The 22,570-nt window shown below is 29.4% G+C and overlaps 1 protein-coding gene and 1 long non-coding RNA gene across 3 annotated transcripts in view; both read left to right on the top strand.

Annotated features, from left to right (window-relative positions):
• The window catches only part of LOC107452909 (uncharacterized), a 37,460-nt gene extending 31,979 nt beyond the window's left edge, over positions 1 to 5,481 (top strand). The window contains exons 3-5 of one of the 2 annotated variants that reach the window (XR_011636681.1): positions 763 to 824; positions 1,385 to 1,474; positions 5,331 to 5,481. This is a non-coding gene — a long non-coding RNA (uncharacterized lncRNA). The remainder of the gene's footprint in view (positions 1 to 762; positions 825 to 1,384; positions 1,475 to 5,330) is intronic. The other variant, XR_006226390.2, reaches the window with a different exon arrangement.
• Positions 5,482 to 6,469: 988 nt separating this feature from the next.
• Positions 6,470 to 22,570, top strand: part of LOC107452907 (neuropeptides capa receptor-like) — a 55,683-nt gene continuing 39,582 nt past the window's right edge. Inside the window, exon 1 of the mRNA XM_043052874.2 lies at positions 6,470 to 7,869. Within this exon, the coding sequence (XP_042908808.1) occupies positions 7,605 to 7,869 (265 nt within the window). The 5' untranslated portion in view covers positions 6,470 to 7,604. The remainder of the gene's footprint in view (positions 7,870 to 22,570) is intronic.

The following is a 22,570-nucleotide window of genomic DNA, read 5'->3' as shown; positions in this document are numbered from 1 at the left end:
TCAAAATTACCGTTCTTGCCGTAGACAAACAATACATTTCTTATCATTTATTTAAATAAAATCGTTCGCTTCTAGTGCTGACTTTACCGAACAGAAGATTAGGTTATATTTTCAGGTAGACTTAATTACTTAGTAGCAATCAATTATCTAAATCTTTTAATGTTTTTTTCCCCACAATTTCTAGAGCTTTTAAATTTGCAGATTTAAATCTGATTTTCTTAATTAGTCACAATTCCCTACAAAATTATGATCTTTTCCTCGCTTCCCAGTATGAAAAAATTACTTTAAATAGTCATATCTTGTGCCATTTTTAGCGAATTCTTTTTCAAATTTTTAAAATGATAATTTTGTTATTAAATAAAAAATGTCTAAATTTTGTCTAATTTTATTGAATTGTAGCAAGAAAAAAAACGTAAGGCAAAACATTTTTTTCTTCTTTTTTAATAAAAAAAAGTCTATATTTCCATAAGCATTTATCCTGAAATTACGAAATTTTTCGCAATTATTGCAAATAACATTCAAGTAATCGATGCAAATTGCAAGCTTATTGCTATATTTTCTGTATAGGGCAGCCAAAAAATTCTTGATTTCGTTCGCAATTTGTGGTCGGTCCCTTAAACCTCTGAAAGCTTTAAAATGTATAGATCATCATAAGAAATCGCGTGACCTTAACAACTCTAAGGTTATAAAATTATTCTTTAAATATTTCTCGAGAAATTTTGAAAAAATGTCAAAAACTGAAAATATCTCCTTTTATTGTAGGGTAGAGGTAGTGAATGTGAGATATAGTTGAGAAGAGGATTAATTGTGGAACATGATTAAAAGTATGCTTTCCTCATTGCAATGTATGTTCTTAAAGTTGTGTAAAAGTAATTTGTTTTTTATAGTGGGGTGAATAAAGCTAAAAATAGATCGCATTAACGTTACTTTATGGTCATCGGAGCATATTCCGTAATTTGTTAGCTGTCTTATATGACACTATCCAAAGCACGGACATAGAAACGATTTTGCGTGCTGTTTATTTATTTAGATGACCTAGAATGGATTTCTTTATGACGTGAATCTTTTCTTCCTTTATCTATTTTATTTGGATTGTGGATAAAAAATATTAAATGCCGTCAAACCCCGCTATAGTGAACACGGTTTATAGTGAACTCCCGGGCCTTGCTACACACGTAAAATGTTATTTTTTGTGGAACTAGTGAACCAAAACAAGATATTATGAACTTTTTTCTGTCTTAGACTGATTTATTTTCTTCATTTTTTTGTAATAATTTTGAGATTTCTATTTCAAAGTAAATACATATGCCGATTTTTAAAAACCATATATTGCATGGAATGTAGCAATAAGCATTTTTTTCTTGTTTGTTTCTTTATCGAATAGCATTATTCAATGGGTCCAGCATTCAAAGAAGACGCAATCGTCCTGGACAAATGTTTGAAGTCAAAGCAGATGAATTTGCCAAGCGATTTGGTGAGACAACTTTTATGTGCTCGAATGGCTGGTTAGACAGGTTCAAAAAGCAAAATAACAAAAATTCAGGAAAAATTATCGGAGAGTCGGGAAGTGTTTCCCTATCTGATGTTGCTAAAGATTACTAATTTATTTTGTACGCAAGGCGAAGAGTAATAAGCAAAAGCAAGTTCACACAATTTTTGTTACACTATGTATTATTTTTCAGTCATTTTTGTATTTCATTTCATGGGTCATTTATTTAAATAATGTGTAATAAAAGGGGGTGGGGAGTATAGAAAGATGAATTAAAATTGTTTGCGGAACGGATATAGCAAAGTGAACCGAAATTTCGGACCCTTGAAGGTTCATTATAGTGGAGTTTGACTGTATTAATAAACATTATAAGTAATCTAATGAAACTATGAATTTATAAAAATAAAATTAGCATATAATCTACTTATTCAAAAAAAAATTGTGGCGTAACTACCACTATAAATATTAACTATCGAATCACTAGTATATAAGAGATGTCAACCTTCATCTATCAAAAGGTATAGTAAGCCGCTACAAAATCTTAAGTACAAATTAGGAATCGTTCAAGTATAATGTAAGCACCTAGCTTATTTTTGCAGATAAGGAGGAAGTAAGGCATAATCAACGCTTACGTATGACATTAAATACACATTCCTTTCAATTTTTATTTTAAATTTTAAAAAAATAAGCTTTATTTACAGAATGTTAGGGAAAAATTTACATTTGGAAAAAACTAAAGTAAAATATTTTTAAATTTGAAAAATTTAGATATAAGAATAAAAGTTACGTTTGGGGTTAGAAAAGGATATATGGAATATTCTACACAAATTTTTATAACATGAATTGAAACATAAGTTTTCTTTTAAGCAATGTTACGCGGTTTGTTCGAATTTAATCTCAAAATGTAAATCTCAAAATTACCGTAAATCAAATTTCAAAGTTTAAGCTAAAAACAAAAAAGACATTCTTAGGTAAGCATGGTACGGGTTTGTTATTTTCATTTTCTTATACTGAAAAGGCGGACGAAGATTAAAATTGGCTAAAGCATGCTTACGTAAGAACTGAACGATCCCTTTGTGAGCTAAAGAAAAGGGGGGACGGAACATCTCCTAAACCAGTGGTTCTTAACCTTTTTAAGCCGCGACTCAAATTTGGGAAATATGTTCATGTCGCGACCCAAAAGAAAGTCAAAATTAGGCTGAGTAAGCCACAATGACTTCTTCTAGGAGGTGTTGGTATTACTTATTATTTGGTGTATTACTAACTTTTTTGGTTCGACTCAGCGCGACCCTAGAAATATGCTTCGCGACCCATAGGTTAAGAACCGCTGTCCTAAACGATCTAACATTAAAGTCGAATTTTTTTTTCCGTGAACAATTTGACAATTTCATATCAAGTTTTTAGGGCCGGGATAGCCTGGTCGGTAGGGTGCTGGGCACATATCCGAGAGTTCATGGGTTCGAACCCCGTCGGTCGAAGACACCCGAATGAACCACAGAAGAAGTAAAATGGTGACTGATGCACGTTAAATCTGTAGAGTCGCAAAGCCCTCCATGTTCCCATAACAAATCAATACCTTTGAGGGTTGGCTTTAATTGGAGATTTATCGTTCTCTGATTCAGGTCAAAATATCGATATGTGAATGAATGAATGGATGTATGAATGGGTCCGCCCTATAAACAGGCGTGACGTATGGGTGTGGCAGAAGTCAAATTCTTGGCCAGAGATGGCGCCACTGGAAAACGAGAGCAATCACACCCCTTGCCTTAATAGGCACACATCAACAACAACATATCAAGCTTTTGATTAAAAGAAAATCATTACTGTTTATATATATATATATATATATATATGAACAGTAATGCTCTTCGGTGGCTCTTCGGTGTATGTTAAAAAAAAACATACCCGAACCAAAACATACCGGTGTTCGGTGGCTCTTCGGTGTATGTATATATATATATATAGATATACATACACCGAAGAGCCATTACATTATGACCACTCTGCTAATAACATGTAGGACCACCTTTAGCCCCCAAAACTGCTAGCACCCGCCGTGGCATTGATTCCACAAGGTGCTGATAGGTAGTCTGAGGTATCTGGTACCAAGCGCTCACCAACTGGTCCTGCAATTCCCTCACATTGCGAGGGGGTAGCGTGGCAGCACGAATTTGGTTTTCCAAGTAGGACCACAAATGCTCTATTGGATTAAGGTCAGGTGAATTTGGGGGCCAAGACATGACTTGAAAGTCACTGGAATGTTCCTCGAACCAATCCATGACGATTCGACCCTTATGACATGGTGCATTATCCTGTTGGTAAACACCATCCCCCGCAGGAAAAACTGTTGCCATGAATGGGTGAACCTGGTCTGCAACTATGTTCAAGTAGCTTACAGACGTCAGGGATTGTTCTATGAGGATTATGGGTCCTAATGTGCCCCATGAAAACATTGTTCCTGGGCGAGAAACCATGAAAACCTGGGCGAGCCCATTGTTATAGATGGAGGGTGGTCATAATGTAATGGCTCTTCGGTGTATATATAGACAGAGTCAGAGAGAGATAATGTATAAAATATATCTAGATAAACGAGTTTCATGCATGCGTGCAAAAACTTTTTGATTTTCTTCAATAGTTTGAGCGAAATACATAAAAATTCAATAAGAGGCTCAACCATCTCTTATTGGAATGTTGCTTTTTAGATTTGCTGCGAATTATATTCTATACTTTGGAAGTCAACAATTTGAAACGCTCGAAAAATATGCTTATTTAGAGAAATACGTTTCTATGGATAATTTCGTAACTTTAGTTCAATGGTTAAGACTAAATAACATATTTAAAATGAGTTCTTTCGGAAAAGGGAAAGGGTTATTATTGAAAACCATGTTTTAATTATTTGAATTTTTATAATAAGGATTAAAAAAAACAGTGTTTTTTGCTCAAAAGTGGTTTGCTTTCTTCTAAGCAATCATTTTGTAATTATTTTTTCTAAGCATTCATTTTGTAATAATTTTTTCTAAGCAATCATTTCGTGATAATTTCTTCTAAGCAATCATTTTGTAATTATTTTTTCTAAGCATTCATTTTGTATTAATTTTTTCTAAGCAATCATTTCGTGATAATTTCTTCTAAGCAATCATTTTGTAATTATTTTTTCTAAGCAATCATTTTGTAATTATTTTTTCTAAGCATTCATTTTGTAATAATTTTTTCTAAGCAATCATTTCGTGATAATTTCTTCTAAGCAATCATTTTGTAATTATTTTTTCTAAGCATTCATTTTGTAATAATTTTTTNTTTTATAATAAGGATTAAAAAAAACAGTGTTTTTTGCTCAAAAGTGGTTTGCTATTTTCCAAGCAATCATTTTGTAATTATTTTTCCTAAGCAATCATTTCGTGATAATTTCTTCTAAGCAATCATTTTGCATTCATTTTTTCTTAGCAATCATTTTTTCGAAGTAATCATTTCGTAATCATTTTTTCCACGCAATCATTTTTAATCATTTTTTCTGCACAATCATTTCATAATCGTTTTTTCCAATCAATCATTTTGTAATCGTTTTTCTAATCAATCATTTTATAATTATTCTTTCTAAGCAATTATTTTTTTTAATATATGTTGAAAGTTAAAAAAAATTTCACATTTTAACATTCTGTAATCAGTACCAATTTTTTTTTTGCATTTAAAATTTATACTTATTTCGTATTTCCAAATTTATTATTTTTATTTTTTTTACATATTTCTATAATTTTTTAAAAAAAATTTTCATCATTTTGTCTCAACAATTGTGTATAGATCGTGAGAAGTATAAAAACTTATTTTAGCAATTTTGTTTCAGAAACGATGAATGGAAAGTCTCTGTTTATACTTGATTCCAATGAAACCTTATTCACATAAATTTAGAAAATGCTTTACATGTTAATCAAGAAATAACTGAGAGTCAAGTTTTGGAAATGCCGATTGTAAAATAAACTTGAAAAAAAAACCTTCTTTATTTCGTTTTTGTTTACTGTTTAAAAACATTTTTTTAATTTGCATAAATAATAATCTTGTAATAAATCCTTTAAAATCACGGAGAAAATTATGAATATGAAACGATGTGAAAGGAAATAAAATGTTCTTCTATATGCTTCGCCATATAGAAGAATATAGAACCATATAGAAGTTAAGCTGTAGCCAGTTTACGTTCGTTTATCGATGGGTAAAATCAGACGATATATATAATATAAATTCGACGATTGGATAAATCAGACGATATATTATATAAATATAGAATATTTATTTTCTCCGATATTATATTAGTATATTATAATAATTAGATCAAATTATTCGACGAACAGTAGTTTTTTAAAAATGACATGCTTTGCACGAGTTTATAAGCAACACTTTTAAATTTAAACATACATGTAATGGAATTCTATTTCGGATATTTTTAATACACTTACTATTTGTATTTATTTTCAGCGTATTGCAATACAATGTTATCCAATTGATACACGAGCATAAACAAGTTCAAACCGGTTTCAACCGTGTAAAAACAATAAAGCCGAATATTGCTGGGTGTAAAGTAGGAATTCATAAAAAAAAAAAAATAAATAAATGAAATCAACCACCTTACTTTTAAGATTTTAATTAGAATCTTATAGTTCGTCTAATAATTCAGCCAGGGTCTGTAAAACTCTAATTTCAATCAATTCATTTATTTTCCGTCTTATCCAATCTATTATAATATCGAGAGAGAGAAAAAAAATTATTCTAATGTGTTCGGAACTTCACTGATGATGGAGAAGAAAAAGTTCTTATCTTGTTTTAAAAGATGCGCATCCTCTGGCATGGATGAGGAAAATTAGTTCAAAAGAATGATACAATTTCTTCTGTCCCAAAATAAAAATAAAATATATATATATATATGGGACGTTGATCTAACTCGTGCCGGAAAAGAAGAGAGATTTCGGGGCACGACGAAGGAAAAGGATCTGAATGATGGCCAATGGGAGCTCTGCCATTCATTCATTCTTTCCATCGATCTTGGCGCTGCAGTCGACCTTCCCTCCCACACCCTGGGCGACCCCAACTTAAGTGGAATTTCATTCTGCGGTGGTCGGATGATACCTACCATGCCGAATGCCAGCGACACGAATAAAAAAACAAAAAACTTTCACAGGAAAATCTTCTGATGTTCCCTCAGGTAACATTTAGATAGAGAAGCAACTGCAACAAAATTTATTCGCGAAAAATTGGCATCGGCTATGGACTATTCGGCGGATTCACCATGGGATAAATAAAGATTGGTGTCATTCCCATTTAAACACTGGAAGCTACTTGAAAAGTCAACTGTGATATCCGGTGTAAACAGGATTACAATTGTGTTCAAGCATACAGGATACACACAGGAAAATATTTTGTGAATAATAATTGTGCCTCACAAGTATGCAGTGCGTGTACGCTCATAAAGATTGAAATAGGAATCATCATTTATATTTAAAAAAAAGATTTGATCATCAAAATCGTAATAGAATCTACCATCAAAATTCAAATTAAGAATGTATTTGGATATGTTTTAAATTAAATATGATTTTAATTAAAATTAATTTGGCTGTTCTGTGAATATTGAACACAGACCAAACAGGGCTTAAATGATTGTCTTATAAAAATCGTCTACGCAATAGGATGAACTGTGCTTCGGAACATATTTATCCATATTGAATAGGAATTGCCTTTAGCTTCTTGCCTTTCTGAAACCGCGCTGCCTTCTTTTTTACATTCCCTTTTTCATTCATTCCTTGAAAGCTGCCTTACCATCCTCAAACTAATCCGCATCCATACAGTCTCTCTGCCTTTCTAAAGTGCTTTTTTGAAATTGAATCCGTCTCTTCAGCGATTAAATGTCTTGCGAGCCTTTCGATAATTCTTCCCTGCCCTTCCACACAGTGATTCAAAAGGTCACATCACCATGCTTAACATCAAATGGATTAAAAAACCGTCTAAATTGTTTTTCTACAGTGCTTTACACGACAAGTTTCGAAACGGGACCTGATTCTCTTCATCTAAAATTGTTCAGCAATGGGTGATTGGAGTTGTGTCCTAATATGTTAAGCAATGGGCGATTGAAATGCCATTTAATATGAGTGCGTGGAACGAAACTTTGGTGGATTCTATAGATATAGAAGACTATGTGACGAAAAGTCTTGGACCCAAAAGATTGGCCCTGAACTGGCTCATTCCTTTAACAGTAGTTTATTCTCTTATATTCCTTTCTGGAATTGTGGGCAATGTTTGTACATGTGTTGTGATCGGTCGAAATCAGTATATGCAGACGGCTACAAACTGCTACCTCTTCAATTTGGCGATAGCCGATATGATGACCCTTTTATTTGGTGAGTATTGGCTTTAAAATTGATCTTTCCAGCATATTTCTGGGTGGAAAAAAGACGAGCCAAGTTTTAGGTCTTTTTTAAATATTTCTTAGAAAAAAATAAAAACGCGCACTATATAATGTTGATAAAAAAAATTTAATTTTTTTCTAAAAATTTATTTCTCATTAATATTGCTCATGGAAATATTGCCATGAATTCTACATCAGAAATTTAACGTTCCTTTCATACAGATTTTTTTCTTGCTTTATTTCTTCACTAGAAAACGATTTCTAGTTTACGATGCAATGAAATTAGTATTGCAATCTTATATTAAAAATACTTGCAAGGTTCCTTATAATGTAATTATTAGAATATTATAATGATTTCATTAGTATGTTAAACAGAGCGTAATTCTCATTATTTTTGTGTTGTATTAAATATGAAATTATAAATATCACAAAGGATTCATAGTTTAGACATATCAATGGTGTTTATATGATCACTGAAAATGATTTATGATTGAATTTAATCTTATAAAGGTTTCGAGGTATTTAAACATTTCATAACTACAAGAATGCAATACAAAGTATTATTGGTTTATTTTATTTCAATTGCATTAATTCTTATGAAATATTCAAGAAATTGAGTATAAATTAGTTAGATTATTTTTATTATTATAAAGAAAGAACGGGATTCTGGTTTATGCTTATTTGAAGAAAACTTTGAAATCTGGGGCTAACATTTATGCAATTCTAAATTGTAATTTAAAATTAGGCTATGAAATGCATGAGAAATTATCTTGCTTAATTTAAAAGAATGAATTGTTTATTCCTTTATCCATAGGGCACCGAAGAAGTGTAATTCAAAAATAAAGAAGTCTATACTACAACTCAAATCAAAAATAACTTTGACAGTGGATAGTAATTTATCTTTATTTTTCTTTAATATTATTAACACCTGAGACTTAACTTCGTATTAAAGTACTTGGGTAGATTTTATGCATGATTTTCATTAATTATGTTTTATCTAAACTTTATATCGCTGGCACTGAATTTTATCTTCTTACATATGTAAAACAAATTATATACAGTATTTGGAAAAATAATTTAATTTAACCTTACCATGCGCCAATAAGGGGCATCCGGGGAAATCCTGACAAATTTATTATTACATATTAGAAAATATTTAGAAAAAGAAATTCTGACGAGATCAATGGAAATAAAAACATTCATTTTATTCTGTATTACACTACGGATAGTTATGCAAGGAACTAAAGTTTTGGCACACCATAATTAAAAAATAAATAAATAAAATAAATACCTCGTATAAATAAACCGAAGCGACCTTGTATACCTAAATTTAAGAGATTAGTTAAAAATACGAACTTTCAGTGCTGGAAGCCTATCTATACCATATGTACCAAGTAAATTAGCAATAAAAACTTATAGAGAAATTAATGAGACCACCATTTTTCATTAAATACAACAATGCAATTTTATATTTTTAAAAAATTCACAATAAACATGATTTGAAACAAATGTTACACTTTTGACAAGGTCAAAACCAATAGAAGCATTAATTTTTTTTTGCTGGCACTGAAATGATGAATTTTCATCAAAAACATTTGCCATTGAAGTGAACATTTAAAAAAATTTTATCTGCAAGATCATGTTAGAGACATTGATCGCCTCGAACTAGACCAGCTGAATTCGATTAAAAGATTTGATCGGAATTCCGAGTTTTGAGTAGCTATTAAAACTGAAATTTCATTTATTTCAATTCTTTAAAGATAGACGTTTATTAAAAATATTTGTTGTTTAATGGCTAATTATAATTTCAAAGTTGAAAGTAATTGAAGCACTCTCCTATTTGAAAAGTCTATTGCGATGTTACCATTACAACTATTTTCTATCAGTTGAAGAATACCTTAATGTTTTGGAACAGTAGCATACGGGAAAGAGTTATAACAATTTTAATCATTTCAAAAGCGTGTTCTTTTTGCATTCTTAATTTGTAACTGTATGAGTATTTTTGCTACAAGTGATGGAAGTGCAAACTTCTATTTGTACTTTTGTTACTAGCTGAGGATAAAAAGTACAGTAAATATTGGGGAAAAAAACACTTCTTTTTCTTATTTAAAATCTTTTATTATTTTATATCTTCGTGTACTTAAAATCTCATTTAACTAGTTTGTATTTTTACATTTTATTCATACTTCATCAAGATCTCTATTTTTTTCATGAAAGAGAAAAAAAATAGCACTTTTATCCTTTACTTTTTAAAAAGCCACGTTTCTTTTTGTCTATCAATAGTGAGTAAAACTCCATCGAATATGATAAATGATATTTAATAACATAAGTGAGCATAATAATTGATATATAATAAACTCCATTAAATTAAAAATAAAGCATCTCAATTAAAATTTCAAAATTTTGCTCATTTAAAATGAAAGAAAATAAATTTATGTCCTAGGTATGAGTTAAACATTCGCATTGTAAAGAACTGGCATAATTTTACTTCAAAATTAGTGAAATCGACCGCCAATTGTTGACTAACTCTACTAGGTAATCACTATATGAAACTCGATCAAAACTTTAAAGTTTCTTAGAATTGCACGATTAAAGTTGGGTGAATCTAGCATTATATAATTTTACGTTTTTGTTTATGAGAGATGTAAAAAAATCTTAAATTATTTGACTTAAGTTTTAAATAATCCTTAAAAGCATAAAACTATTAATTAGAGACAGACCTTATAAATAAATAATTAGCGTATTTCCTAATGAGTTTCTTCCAGAGATACCGTTTTGAAAACTATTTTGCAAGTACATAAAAATGATTTTTACACACCATGGAATTTAAAGCAGAAAATATGAATCAATCTTTTTAAATAATGGGACTACTTAAAGAGCATCTTAAAGTCGAAAATTTTTCTCCACTGTAGTTCTCTTTGATTGAATGAGAAGTGATGTGTTGCTTCAAAATGACTCTTGACAAGTATTCTGTACATTTCACCCTTCTGACGAAACTCACCACTGAAGTACGTTTTATTGAGTAGTTGGAAAATAAGGCTATGAATCCCTTTCGATAAGAATTGTTTATCACATTGGATTTAATGAAACTATCTTTTTCCGAAGTTTGATGTTGCACTAAAAAAAATTGTTAAAGAAGTTGGAAATAATCATGTATTTTTCTAAATCTGATTTAAATTTTTTTCGTAATCGTCGTTGAACAGCCGACCCAGTTCTTTGTTTACGACTACCAATGTTCAACTCCGTAGCCTTGTAATTTTGAACCGAATCCAGAAAAGAAGGAAACTCCTGGATCAGTATCCCCAGGGGTGTTGGTTTGTTATGGGAACTGGGAGGACTTTGTGACCCCGAAAGATTTAACGCGCATCAGTCACCATTTACGACACGGGGAGTCTTCGGCAGGCGGGGATCGAACCCAAGGCTTTTTAGACATGGGCCCAGTGCCCTACCAACCAGGCTATCCTGGTCCTGACATATATTTTGTAGAAAGACAGTTCTTAAACATCACGTGCACAACTTCAGATGTATGTAATAGAGTGAAGTAAAAAAAAAAAAAATAATTAGGTTTTTACTAACTGAAACTCCCAAAAAGTCTAGCATAAGCACTGAATTTTTTAATAATTTTTATTCCCCATCTCCACAAAAGCATTTACTTTTTTAGAAACTTTCAAAAGTTTATGGTTAAAAACAATTTACTTTTAAAAAGTTGTATATTTAATGAAGCATTGTTAATGAAATTTTTCATAATTTTTCTCCAATATTTTCATTTCCTGTAGCACAGTAAATTTTAAAAATTTACGAAAAAAATAATAAAATTAAAAGATTTTTGAAAAAAATTATCAGATGAAAATAAACTCTCTCTCTGAAACGTTGTATAGTTACTGAAATATTCCCCATGATCGAAATTATTCTGCTTCATTTTCTTTTTTCCTTAGTACCAAAACACGGAAGTATTTTTTTCCCCTTTTTCTTTTTAAATAATTCTGTAAGTGTAAAAGAAAAGAAAACATGAAAAAACCAATGAGTTTGCCTTGGGATCGCAGAAGCAACCTTAATATGATTGATTCACGTTCGATATAAATCCACATCGGAGAATATACTTTCATAATAAAAGATGCTAATTCTATTAAATGGGTCCATGGATCTCAGCTATTTATGTAAACTCAAAAAACTCTTGCGTTCGAAGGTTTCTCGAAGCTTAATGATGCCAGATTTAGCTGATACTTAATGAAAGAAAGCTCCCGATTTATTTTTAATAAATATCTGAAATCGTAAATCTCGTATTCTTCCATCTCTGGCAAATCTCTTTCTATCGGTTGAAAATTAACAACTTGAAGGTGTTGTAATTTCTCCCTAACCACAACTGAACAGAAACGAACTGCGCATGCGTGATAGTCAGTCAGACAGTGATTTTTAAGATGGTAAGTTGTAGGAGATCCTCTCCTCTCTGCTATAGAGTCATGAATGAAAATTTGTGTTTTTTTAAATTTTTTTTATGTTTAAATAAATTGTTTTTGTTTATTACCACGTTTGTCTGTATGTTTGTTGAGAAATACGTTACAGTGTTCACGGTTGAACAGTTTCTTGTTTGTAAATACAGCAAGAATTTGGTCAACTGCGAAAACCTTAAATTTCTTAGTTTTCAACCGATAAAAGTACATTAGCCAGAAATGAGAGAATATGCCATCTCAGGACAGATCACACAAATATTTATGGAATATAAACCAGACGCTTTCTTCCGGTAAGTGTCCACCCAACCATTAAGCCCTGGAAAACTTTCGAATGCAAGATGATTCGCTACGGCTCAGAGTTTTTTGTGTTTACATAAATAGCTGAGGTCCATCGACCCACTTAATAGAATTAACATCTTTTATATGAAAGTATATTCTCCGATGTGGATTAATATCGATTGTCAATCAATCATTAAGGCTGCTTCTGAAATCCTGTGACAAACTCATTGGTTTTTCTTGTCTTCTTTTCTTTTACTTTTACAGTAGTAGTTAAAAATAAATAAAAACTTCATTGTTTGATACTGAGGAAAAAAGAAAAATGAAGTATAAAAATTTCGAAACTATTCATGAAAAATATGTCACACGTTTGTACTCATCGTTTGCGAGATGGTTTATTTTCATCTGATAATTTTTTGAAATCTCACAAAATTTAAAATTTTTTTTTCGTAAATTTTGTACATTTTACTGCTGTTTTTTAGGTAAGGAAAATAAAGCGGAAAAATTCTGAAAAAAGTTTACTAGCAATACTTCATTTAATGTAACTTTTGTGAGGTAGTTTATTTTAAACCTTAAACTTTTGGAAATTTTCTGAATTTTCAAAATTTTGTTGTTTTTTAAGAAATTTCAAATTTGTAAGGCTTTTTGGAAAATGAAGGTGGTGCATAAAAATTTTTATAAAATTTTTTGACTGAAATACTAATCTAAAAAACTGAAATCTAAATTTAGTTTATTAGTGTTTTTCAATTATAGAAAACTTTTGTTTTTGCTCGATCAGGATTACGTAAGATTATAGTACGTAAGATTTTTTGTCTTTCTATTTTTGTCACATCTTGCGAAGGTTTTAGCAGCTGTGTATTTTCTTTTCACCCATTTTATTTTTTTATTTTGCAACTATCTTTGTCTTAGTGACACAGTTCATTCCCTTCTATTGAACTGCAGTTTAGGAATCAAATGATGAACATTTTTAATGCTACTTACTGATAAATTCTCTCATTTTATCTCGGCGACTAAAAAGAAAATGGTGATAAAATAAATGCTTCATATAATGACACATGGCTAGTTTTAACTGTAAACTGCACGAGTCGCTAAATATGTGATGAAATTCAAGCTTGATTTCTCGTATCTCGCATATGTAGGCAGATGTCGGAAAAAATACATTATTTTTGCAGTTTAGTACAACTATTTTGTTACAAATGTAATTAACTACAACAACTATTTTTTTTCTTCAAAAATGTTGTGACTACAAACTACTTTGGAATTGTAGTAACTACTTCACTGCTTTACGGACACAAATTTTGCTGGAGAAATAAATTTATACCTAATGGTTTTGAGTTAAAATTGGCTTACATTAAATGTTAGGGAGTAATTAAGAATTATTCACTCATGTTTACATGAACAAGAAATAAAAAATAAATAAAATTTAAAAAAAAGTAGCACACTGCACTACTAACTACGAAAAACAGTAGCTGTGATGCCACAATAAACATTACATATTTCTCAGCTTTTAAAATTTCTTAAACTTATTTTTTTTAATAATTCTTAACCGAATTCTAATTAAACTAAACCAATTATTTAATTTTTATTATAATTTATAAAAAGCAATTATAAAATATTTTATCCTTTTCTTAAGAATCAATGTAACAGCTAACTTTTTATTTCAATGCAAATGTAAGACTCATTCATTCACTGTCACGACTCAATTGAAAACAAAAATCTATTTATAAATTTTTAACTCTTTATTTCTTACCACAAAAATGTTTCAGTTACATGGTTATGCTAATTCTCACAGTCTCTTAGGCGATTTTCTTTCACCAAATTATTTTCAAATTAATATGAATTGCCTTTGTTTTTGGTTATCTTTCTATAAATTGCCAATCTTGGATCTCTTCCTATGCTCCCAACTGTCCGTTGGGAACAATTCAATCGCTTTTTAATTTGGCTTTCGATTAGGCTGGTCATGGGGGATTTATCTTCCTTTGCCACTCCTTATTATTATACAAAATTTATTATTTAACTTAGAGTCGTATTAAGTCTTTTTATGGATAAAATATAATTTTTGTATCTCGAGCTCTACAAATACTAATAATTAAAAGTTTTATTATAATTATGATCCAGTTTTCCTCTTCAACTGTCATTTTCATTGTCCTGTTTTCATCTCAATCTTCAATTAGTCAATGCAACTCCCAATCACACACCTTAATTCCGTCACTTAGAGTAGCGATTACAGTATAAGTTTCACTACTTGTAGTGAGAATATATGTTTCTTTCATGCCTTTAATTAAAATCGATAACTTTTTTACAATTAAAATAACGTCATCTCTTAATGTGGTCGTCGATTCTCTGCATTGTTCGATAAAAGTTATCTTAACTTCCAATACGTAATCTGAATGTTTATATAAAATAAAGATAATAACGAATGTCATTCAGGGCTAATTCTAAACTGTAACTAAAAAATGAATGCTTATAATGAGAGTTATTCTCGTATTAATGATTTAAAATAGTTCCGGGATAAGAATTTAAAAAGGATAAAGATAAAATAACAAACAGTTATGTCATTTAAGGTTAGTTCTTTTTTTTTTTTAAACTGCATAGGTGATTAAAAAATAAAATGCTGATAAAATAGAATAGTCGTGATAAAATGAGATATAGTAAAGCTCTAATTACAAACAAAAATATTTTGGCGTTTCTCAATTATATAATAAAAAACAGCACAATAGTTGCTAATTATGAAATGTTAAATGTTATGAAATGTCTGTTAATTGGTCGGAACTATATTTGTGCTAAAATATAAAATCCGAATAAATTTGTTTTAAGAAAAATTTCTTTTTCATTCATATTCAAAAATTTAACAATAATTGTTAGATCTAAATAACTGAGAATAGGTGCAAATTTTATAAATTATAGTTTGGAAGATTTTACCCATAAAAAGGAGAAAAAGACTGCGGTGTTCGTGCTGCATTTCATGACCATAAATTATAAAAAATTGATAATAAGAAGTTCAATTTGATTTTAAAAGAATTGAATAATGCTGTTAATTATTGTATTTTTTTACTGTAGTAAGACAAATTAATTACTTAAATAAGGAACTCCAAAAATATTTTGTCTGAAAAAAAAATGCATGTCATTACCAGCTTTGAAAAATTTTATTAGGTTTTATTTCGTAGGTATGTGAGTAAAATATTAAGACAAATAATTTAGTTTCATATACAAATCATTTCTTTCCCTGAATTCGTTAACGAATAATTGGTATTAAAACTCGAAAAAGATTTCTTTCTGGAAATATCGTTAAATGACCAATGTATAGAATAGAATATGCGAAATATTTTCAATATATTTTGGCACCTGAGTGAATGAATAAATGGAAATAAATCTTAAAAATAAGTTAAATTCCATTCATTTTCTTCTGATAAAATTAATTTTTCGGAGTGTCCATGTTGAATTGAATACGAGCATTTGTATTACATTTGCTTCTATATTGGGTATGAATATCTTACACATTTAAAAACTAAACACATTTAAGGGAAATTTTTCTCGTTTCAAGGAGAAAACAACTGTAAACATTAGTTTTATTTTTAGCCGAAAGATAATTGTACCGTTTGCAAAATAATAATTAAAAAAAAAAAAAGCATATCAACCTGAACAACTTTTGTTCTAACGATTGGTTAAATGCTAGTCTTAATAGTTTAGTGGGGTGACCTCAAATATGGTAATTACTGGGCTCTTCGGAAAGTAATTTCGTTTTTTTTTTTTTCGAATTGAGTACTAAATTATATTTTTTCACCATCAACTTTACACTTAAGTCGTATAATCATTATAAATAAATTTTGAAAGTTGATACTGGAACGAGTTTGATTTGATTCTATTCTGTAGTTTTGGGTGGGTCGCCTTTCGAATATCATTAATATATAATTTTATATATTATAGTTTTATATATTATAGTTTTATATATATAATTCAGCATTATCGGCATGTTTTACTTTTTTACTATCAAAAAGTTAAAAATGCTGTTTAAGCAAAGAAAAAATTAAATGAGCCGATGTGTATTGAGAAGATGTATTGACAATACACCAGTGTCAAAACTGGTTTACAAAATTTCGATTAAAAAACATGAATATGCACTACACCTGTTTAGGTTTCTGAAGAAAAAATAAAAGCATTAATCAATGCAAGTACAGTACACTCTCGATTATCCGTGCGCGGATTATCCGTGCTCATTCCGGAGTCACACAAAAAATATAAAGAGAAACATTTTCAAGATTAAAAATATTTAATTCATGAAGTTATAGCACTACCAAATTTTTGGAAGCAATATTCGTTATTGGATTGCAGTATATGGAATATCAGCAGCATGGTCAAAGGTAAAATCGTCTACGTTATCACGATCTTGGAGAAAGATCATACCGCTTGATGAACAATCCTCTTCAGATGTTCAAGAAAAATATGATAAAAGTATTCTCGAACAAGCAAAAGAAATCGAAGGTTTCGAAATTTTTGATGAAGAAAATTTAGAAGATTGGTTTCAAAGTGATGCATGTGAGCCTGACTTCCAGTATTTGACTGATGAAGACATCGTTATGTTGTTAAATCAAATAGTGATGATAGCAACTGATGTAGAAGATGTAGTAAATGAGGCAAATACAATTTCTCATTCTGCTGCTCCGTGGAAACTTTATTAGATTATATGGGAGGATTTGATTACAGTGACATTACTGCTGTTCGTGAAATATGTGTATCGATATATGGCGAAGACGCATTACTCATTTTTAATAAGGAAAATTCCTAGTTTGATGTTATGCATGCAAATGTCAGTAATTTTTATATTTTTTGTACTGATATTGAATTTTTCTTTAATANAAAAAAAAAAAAAAAAAAAAAAAAAAAAAAAAAAAAAAAAACTTTTTTTGCCGAGAAGCAAAAATTATTGCTATGCAATCATCGGAGTTGGTGAGCGGTAGCGAACAGGGATCTTTTTCTCCTAGTATTCACTATCAAAAATAATCTTTCATTTTCATAAGAAAAACGTGAAATTACTTTCCTAACAATCCAATATTTAGAGCGGAATTAAGTTACGGAAACCAACTCAAATTTTACACTAAATAAACAAAAAAAATTTTTTTGACGAAAAATCGGTCGGGGAATTATCGTATTCTGATCCCTATGATTTGGTCACGTGAGCGGTTGACAGTTTGAACTCGTTCATTTCACTATTTACATAGATTGTAGAAAGTTTTGAAACGAATCGAGAAATTCTTTCACACATTGTTACAAAATTCATCGATACTAAGGTACTTCATGTCAAATAAATTTTAAAAATTGTTTTATTAGTCCATTTCATATTAATTAAAAAAATTTCGAATTGTGAGGTAAAGCAAAAGTTTATTCCATTTTAAATTATTTAATGATTAAGAGAAATCGTCTCAGACATTTCTTTTAGAATGGAAGGCTTTCCTGAAATTATTTCTCAGATTATTGTTATTTTATTCTTAACTAAAGAAGATACGCATCTCTAAATTATATCCTTTTGTGCTAGGTTAGTTTGTGAAAATCGGAAGTGCACAGCTACTATGTTTCATTAAATAAAATTGAAATGCTCAACCTTTTAATGTCACTACTCTGTGGAAAAGCTCAACATTTGAATAGTATTGGTCTTTTTTTATGATAATAATAATAGAGAATATCATTATTTTAATCAATGATAAAATAACCCTTATCAAGCTCATTAGTGCTAATTGTGTTAATAAAAAAGACTTGTGAAATGTCCAATACTCAAATGAAAATGAATTATGTTTCCTGTTTTTATTTATTTTCTTTTCCCGTGAAAGCTTTCGTGTTTTTGAAAATCGAATAAAGTGAGAATCAAATTAGTTTTCTTATAGTATCCCGTTTTAATTGTTCCTGAATATAAAAAAATAAATCGCATGCTGGAGCTTTTTTTCTTCTTTATTTCTAAATCACTGCTATTGAAATTTTGCACAAATAAGCGTATATTTTATTACCTAAAGAATAGACGGGATTCATTTCATTACATTAATTGATTAATTCATTTAATTTTATTGATGGGTTTCATTTTATTAATTCCTTTAATTGATGGGTTTCATTTCATTAATTTTAAAATGTAATTCTATTTTTTTTTAAAAATGCTATTATAACTCCGTTTTTAAGAGCAAACGATGCTTTGTATAACTTATTTTTTGGAATCATTTTCAGATATTCATTTTCAAATTTTAATTTTTTTAGAATGAATGGCGTTTTTGAGTTACATATTGTTTTAGAGAAACTGTAAAGTGTTGACTGGAAAAGATGAAAACTGACTATCGTATAGTTTGTCTAAAGTAAGAACTCCCCTAGCCATTCGCCTGGACCCGTGGCGATGGTAACGAGATATAACTATTTCAAGTAAGGATGTGGAGTCATTGTTTAGGATAGGTTTTGGTTCGGGTCGATGAGAGAAAGGGGATTTTTTTGCAATCTATTGTGCTAGCCCAAGATAGAAGAGAAGCTACCCTCCCTGAAATGTGCTATTCTTGTTTCCATAGCAGCAGACGGCCTCAGACTTTGAGGCGGGGGGCGTTCTTACCGTAGACTAACTATTAATCGCCAATTTCTTCGTTATTTACATTGCAAATCATTGAGTGAGAAAATGTGGACGCAGAGTTTCTTATTTCAAGCATGAGTGAATTGAAGCCCATAAGTTGTTGTTTAATCTAAAAAGTGGTTTTTAACTGGGGGAAATATAATTATCCTCGAATTCATTAAGTTTTCTACAGTCGAGCAACCATAACTTCCAATGAATAGGTTCACATAAATGTGGGTCCCAGTAAAGTCAAGACTGACAAACTATATTTTCTCTTGTATATTATGCGTTCCTTTTTCTAATCAAATTTATTGACATTCATCAACATAGTATTTATAAATTTAAGAACATAATTATTTAATTATATAAGTTAGAGTTTATGACCGATTTTTCAAGTAGGTTAAATTTCGAAAATTCCCACCAAAAAATGAGTCGTTAAATGAATTTCTTTTTATATATCAGTCTCAATATCTAAAGTATTTTAGCACAACACAATAATATTAAAAAAAAGTGGCCTTCTAAAGCAAAGGATTAAAGACTAAAAAATCCCTTAATATTAACATATAAATTTTTAAAAAATGATTGGACATAAAATGTCTATATGTGTCTTTCGGATGTTGTAAAAAAATGTGAAAAATGGTTTTGTTGTACTGAAAAATCTGTAAAAGTGATAAAAAATTGAAAGTTAATTTTTTCCCCTAAAGCAATAATTTCTAAGTTGTATAAAATTTGAAAGTTTATTTCATTTTATAATACCAGTTTGTAAAAATCTGAAAGTTAATCTTATTCTGCGGCAAAATTTTGCAAGTTGTTTGAAAAAATATAGTTTTATTTCGCAGCAATAGTTTGCAAAAAAACATCAATTATTTTACAGAGATGGATTGAAAGCTAACATTATTCCAAAGCAATAGCTTCTAAAATTTGAAAATTAATTTTATTCTAAAGCAGTACCTTTTAAAATTTGAAAAAGCTAAATTCATTCTAAAGCAATAGTTTCTAAAATTTTAAAGCAAAATATTTTCTAAAGCAATAGCTTCTTAAATTTGAAAACTAATATTACACTAAAGCAAGAGCTTCTAAAATTTGAAAACTAAATTTATTCTAGAGCAATAGCTTCTAAAATTTGAAAGCTAAAATTATTCTAAAGCAATATCTTCTAAAACGTGCAGAATTTGAAAGCTTATTTAGTTCTACCGCTATAGTTTGTAATTAAGTTAAATATTCTACTTGGCTGAGGAAATTAGGTAACGAAGTAATAAAGATTAAGTCAAGAAAAGGGTATTTGCAGTTCTACTTACTGAGATTAGGAGGATTACCGAAGAAAATAGATTGCGTACATAACTATAAGAAATTGTCTTTTATTGAGAGGTACTCTTGTTTGAGGTTTTATGGTAGTTTTATGGCTTATCCTTTCCAACCAAGGTTCGGCAGAGAGCGAATAAAATTAAGAAAGAAAAAAAAAACATTTATTTTATGACATAGGAAGAAACATAGTGTGTTCGGTTTTGAGCAATGAAAAGTTTTGTTAATTTAATCTTTGGAAAAATAGGAGTCTGGAATATTAATTTATTATTGATTTCATAGGTGTTCAAAAAAATACTTTTGCACGCAAGATGAAGATTTTTGCACGATGAAGACTTACATTTTTGTAAGATATGTTGAGGGTCGGATTACCCATTAGATCAGACATGGCCCCCAATGATTAGGGGCTCCCTTAAAAAAAACGTTTGAAAATAAATTTTAAAAAATTAAGAAAAACAATGATTTTTTTAAAAAAAAATCAATTTCAAATATATATTAATAAAATACTATAAGTTTTTTAGTTCTAATTTAACAATTATTTTAAATTTGCTTTCTTAAATGAAAAGATATATAAATACTTTTATATTTGAATAAACAAAAAATATACGAGAAAAAAATTTTAATCTAAGGGTCCCAAAAATTTGAATGGCCTAGGGCCCCGCATACGCTTAATCTGGCCCTGGACATGCTAGACTGTTTAAGATAAAGGAGTCTGGAATATTAATTTATATACCAAATATTAAAAAATACTTTGAAAATTTTTTTTCTAAAAGTATGAATATGAAAGAATTAATTTTTGAAATCTGCATAGTTTAAAAATCATTGGTATGGTATAAATTTGTCTCTGAAAAATTTGCACACAAATCCAGAAGTTGCACACAAAATTTCCAAGAGTTTTGATCAAAAATTGTGCCCTAAATTTCAATTTTCTAGAACTTTCCTCAAAAGTAGTGCTTAAAATTTCAATTTTCAAGAGATTTTGTCAGAAGTTGCGAACGAAATTGTTTTGGGGTTCAAAACAGTTTTTTGTAACCTTAGAGATATAGGAGAAAATGTGTAAAATAAATTTTGAAATATATATAGAAAATGAATGAAAGATAAAATTAATTTTGAAATATATGTAAGTTAATTTTGAAATATATATATAAACAAAATTATATATTTAGACATTGCATAAAGTCTTAATATAGTTTCTATTCTTCTAACAATCGTCTTCTTTTTTAAAAAATAAAATTTAGAAACTAACACTCAATGCTCTAAAACTTTTCTAATACATTTGTAAACAATTTTGAGAAAAAAGTTAAGCATTTTTGGATAACATTGAGTGTATTGTCGAAAAAATAACTGTGTTGGAATAATAAATTTTACATCTTTCCTGTTTTCTTTATCATAAAGCTTGTTCCATTTTTTTTAACAAAAGAAAAGTTATAACACAATATAGACTTTAAAATATGTATTGAATAAGTTTGAAATTACATTTTTTAAAAATTATTAATGAAAAATCAAAACGCCTGTAAAGTTTTAAATTCAGCTGAAAATGACTTACTAAATTGTTATATTAGAGCTATTTGTTATGAAATTGAAAATTAATGAATAAAATATATCTATGAAATATTAGAGCATCTAACAAGAATACCACTAAACAAATTATCAACAAAGTAAAGCAGATTCGAACGGAAGGAAAAGTATTAATTGAGATCTACCTATTTGGGCAATTTACGCATATTTTAGGCAAGTTCAAACGAAATTGATTTTTACAATCAGTTTATGCCACTGTTGCCACGCAACCTAACTTTAATCTTTTTCATTCGGAATTACATTAAATCACTTGCCAAATTGAGAATTAATTGAACCGTTATACTGTCAGAAATATTTATAATTTAATACTTGTATAAATATTTCTAGCTTTAACTAATGAGTCGGATCTTTCCTCATGTTACGCTTTTCCTAACTCATATCGTGATGTAAAAATATATCTCGAGGTTGTGACATTTTCCCTAACATTCTCCTCGTTTATAAATTATTACAATTTCAACAAGTGGAAGAAAGGTTACAACTAAACTTGTTCTTTTTCTTTAAGGATATGC

Source organism: Parasteatoda tepidariorum, chromosome 4 (assembly GCF_043381705.1).
Source record: "Parasteatoda tepidariorum isolate YZ-2023 chromosome 4, CAS_Ptep_4.0, whole genome shotgun sequence".
Classification (NCBI taxonomy): Eukaryota; Metazoa; Arthropoda; class Arachnida; order Araneae; family Theridiidae; genus Parasteatoda; species Parasteatoda tepidariorum.
The sequence above is the reverse complement of the archived record's forward strand: the minus strand, read 5'-3'. Positions and strand labels throughout refer to the sequence as shown.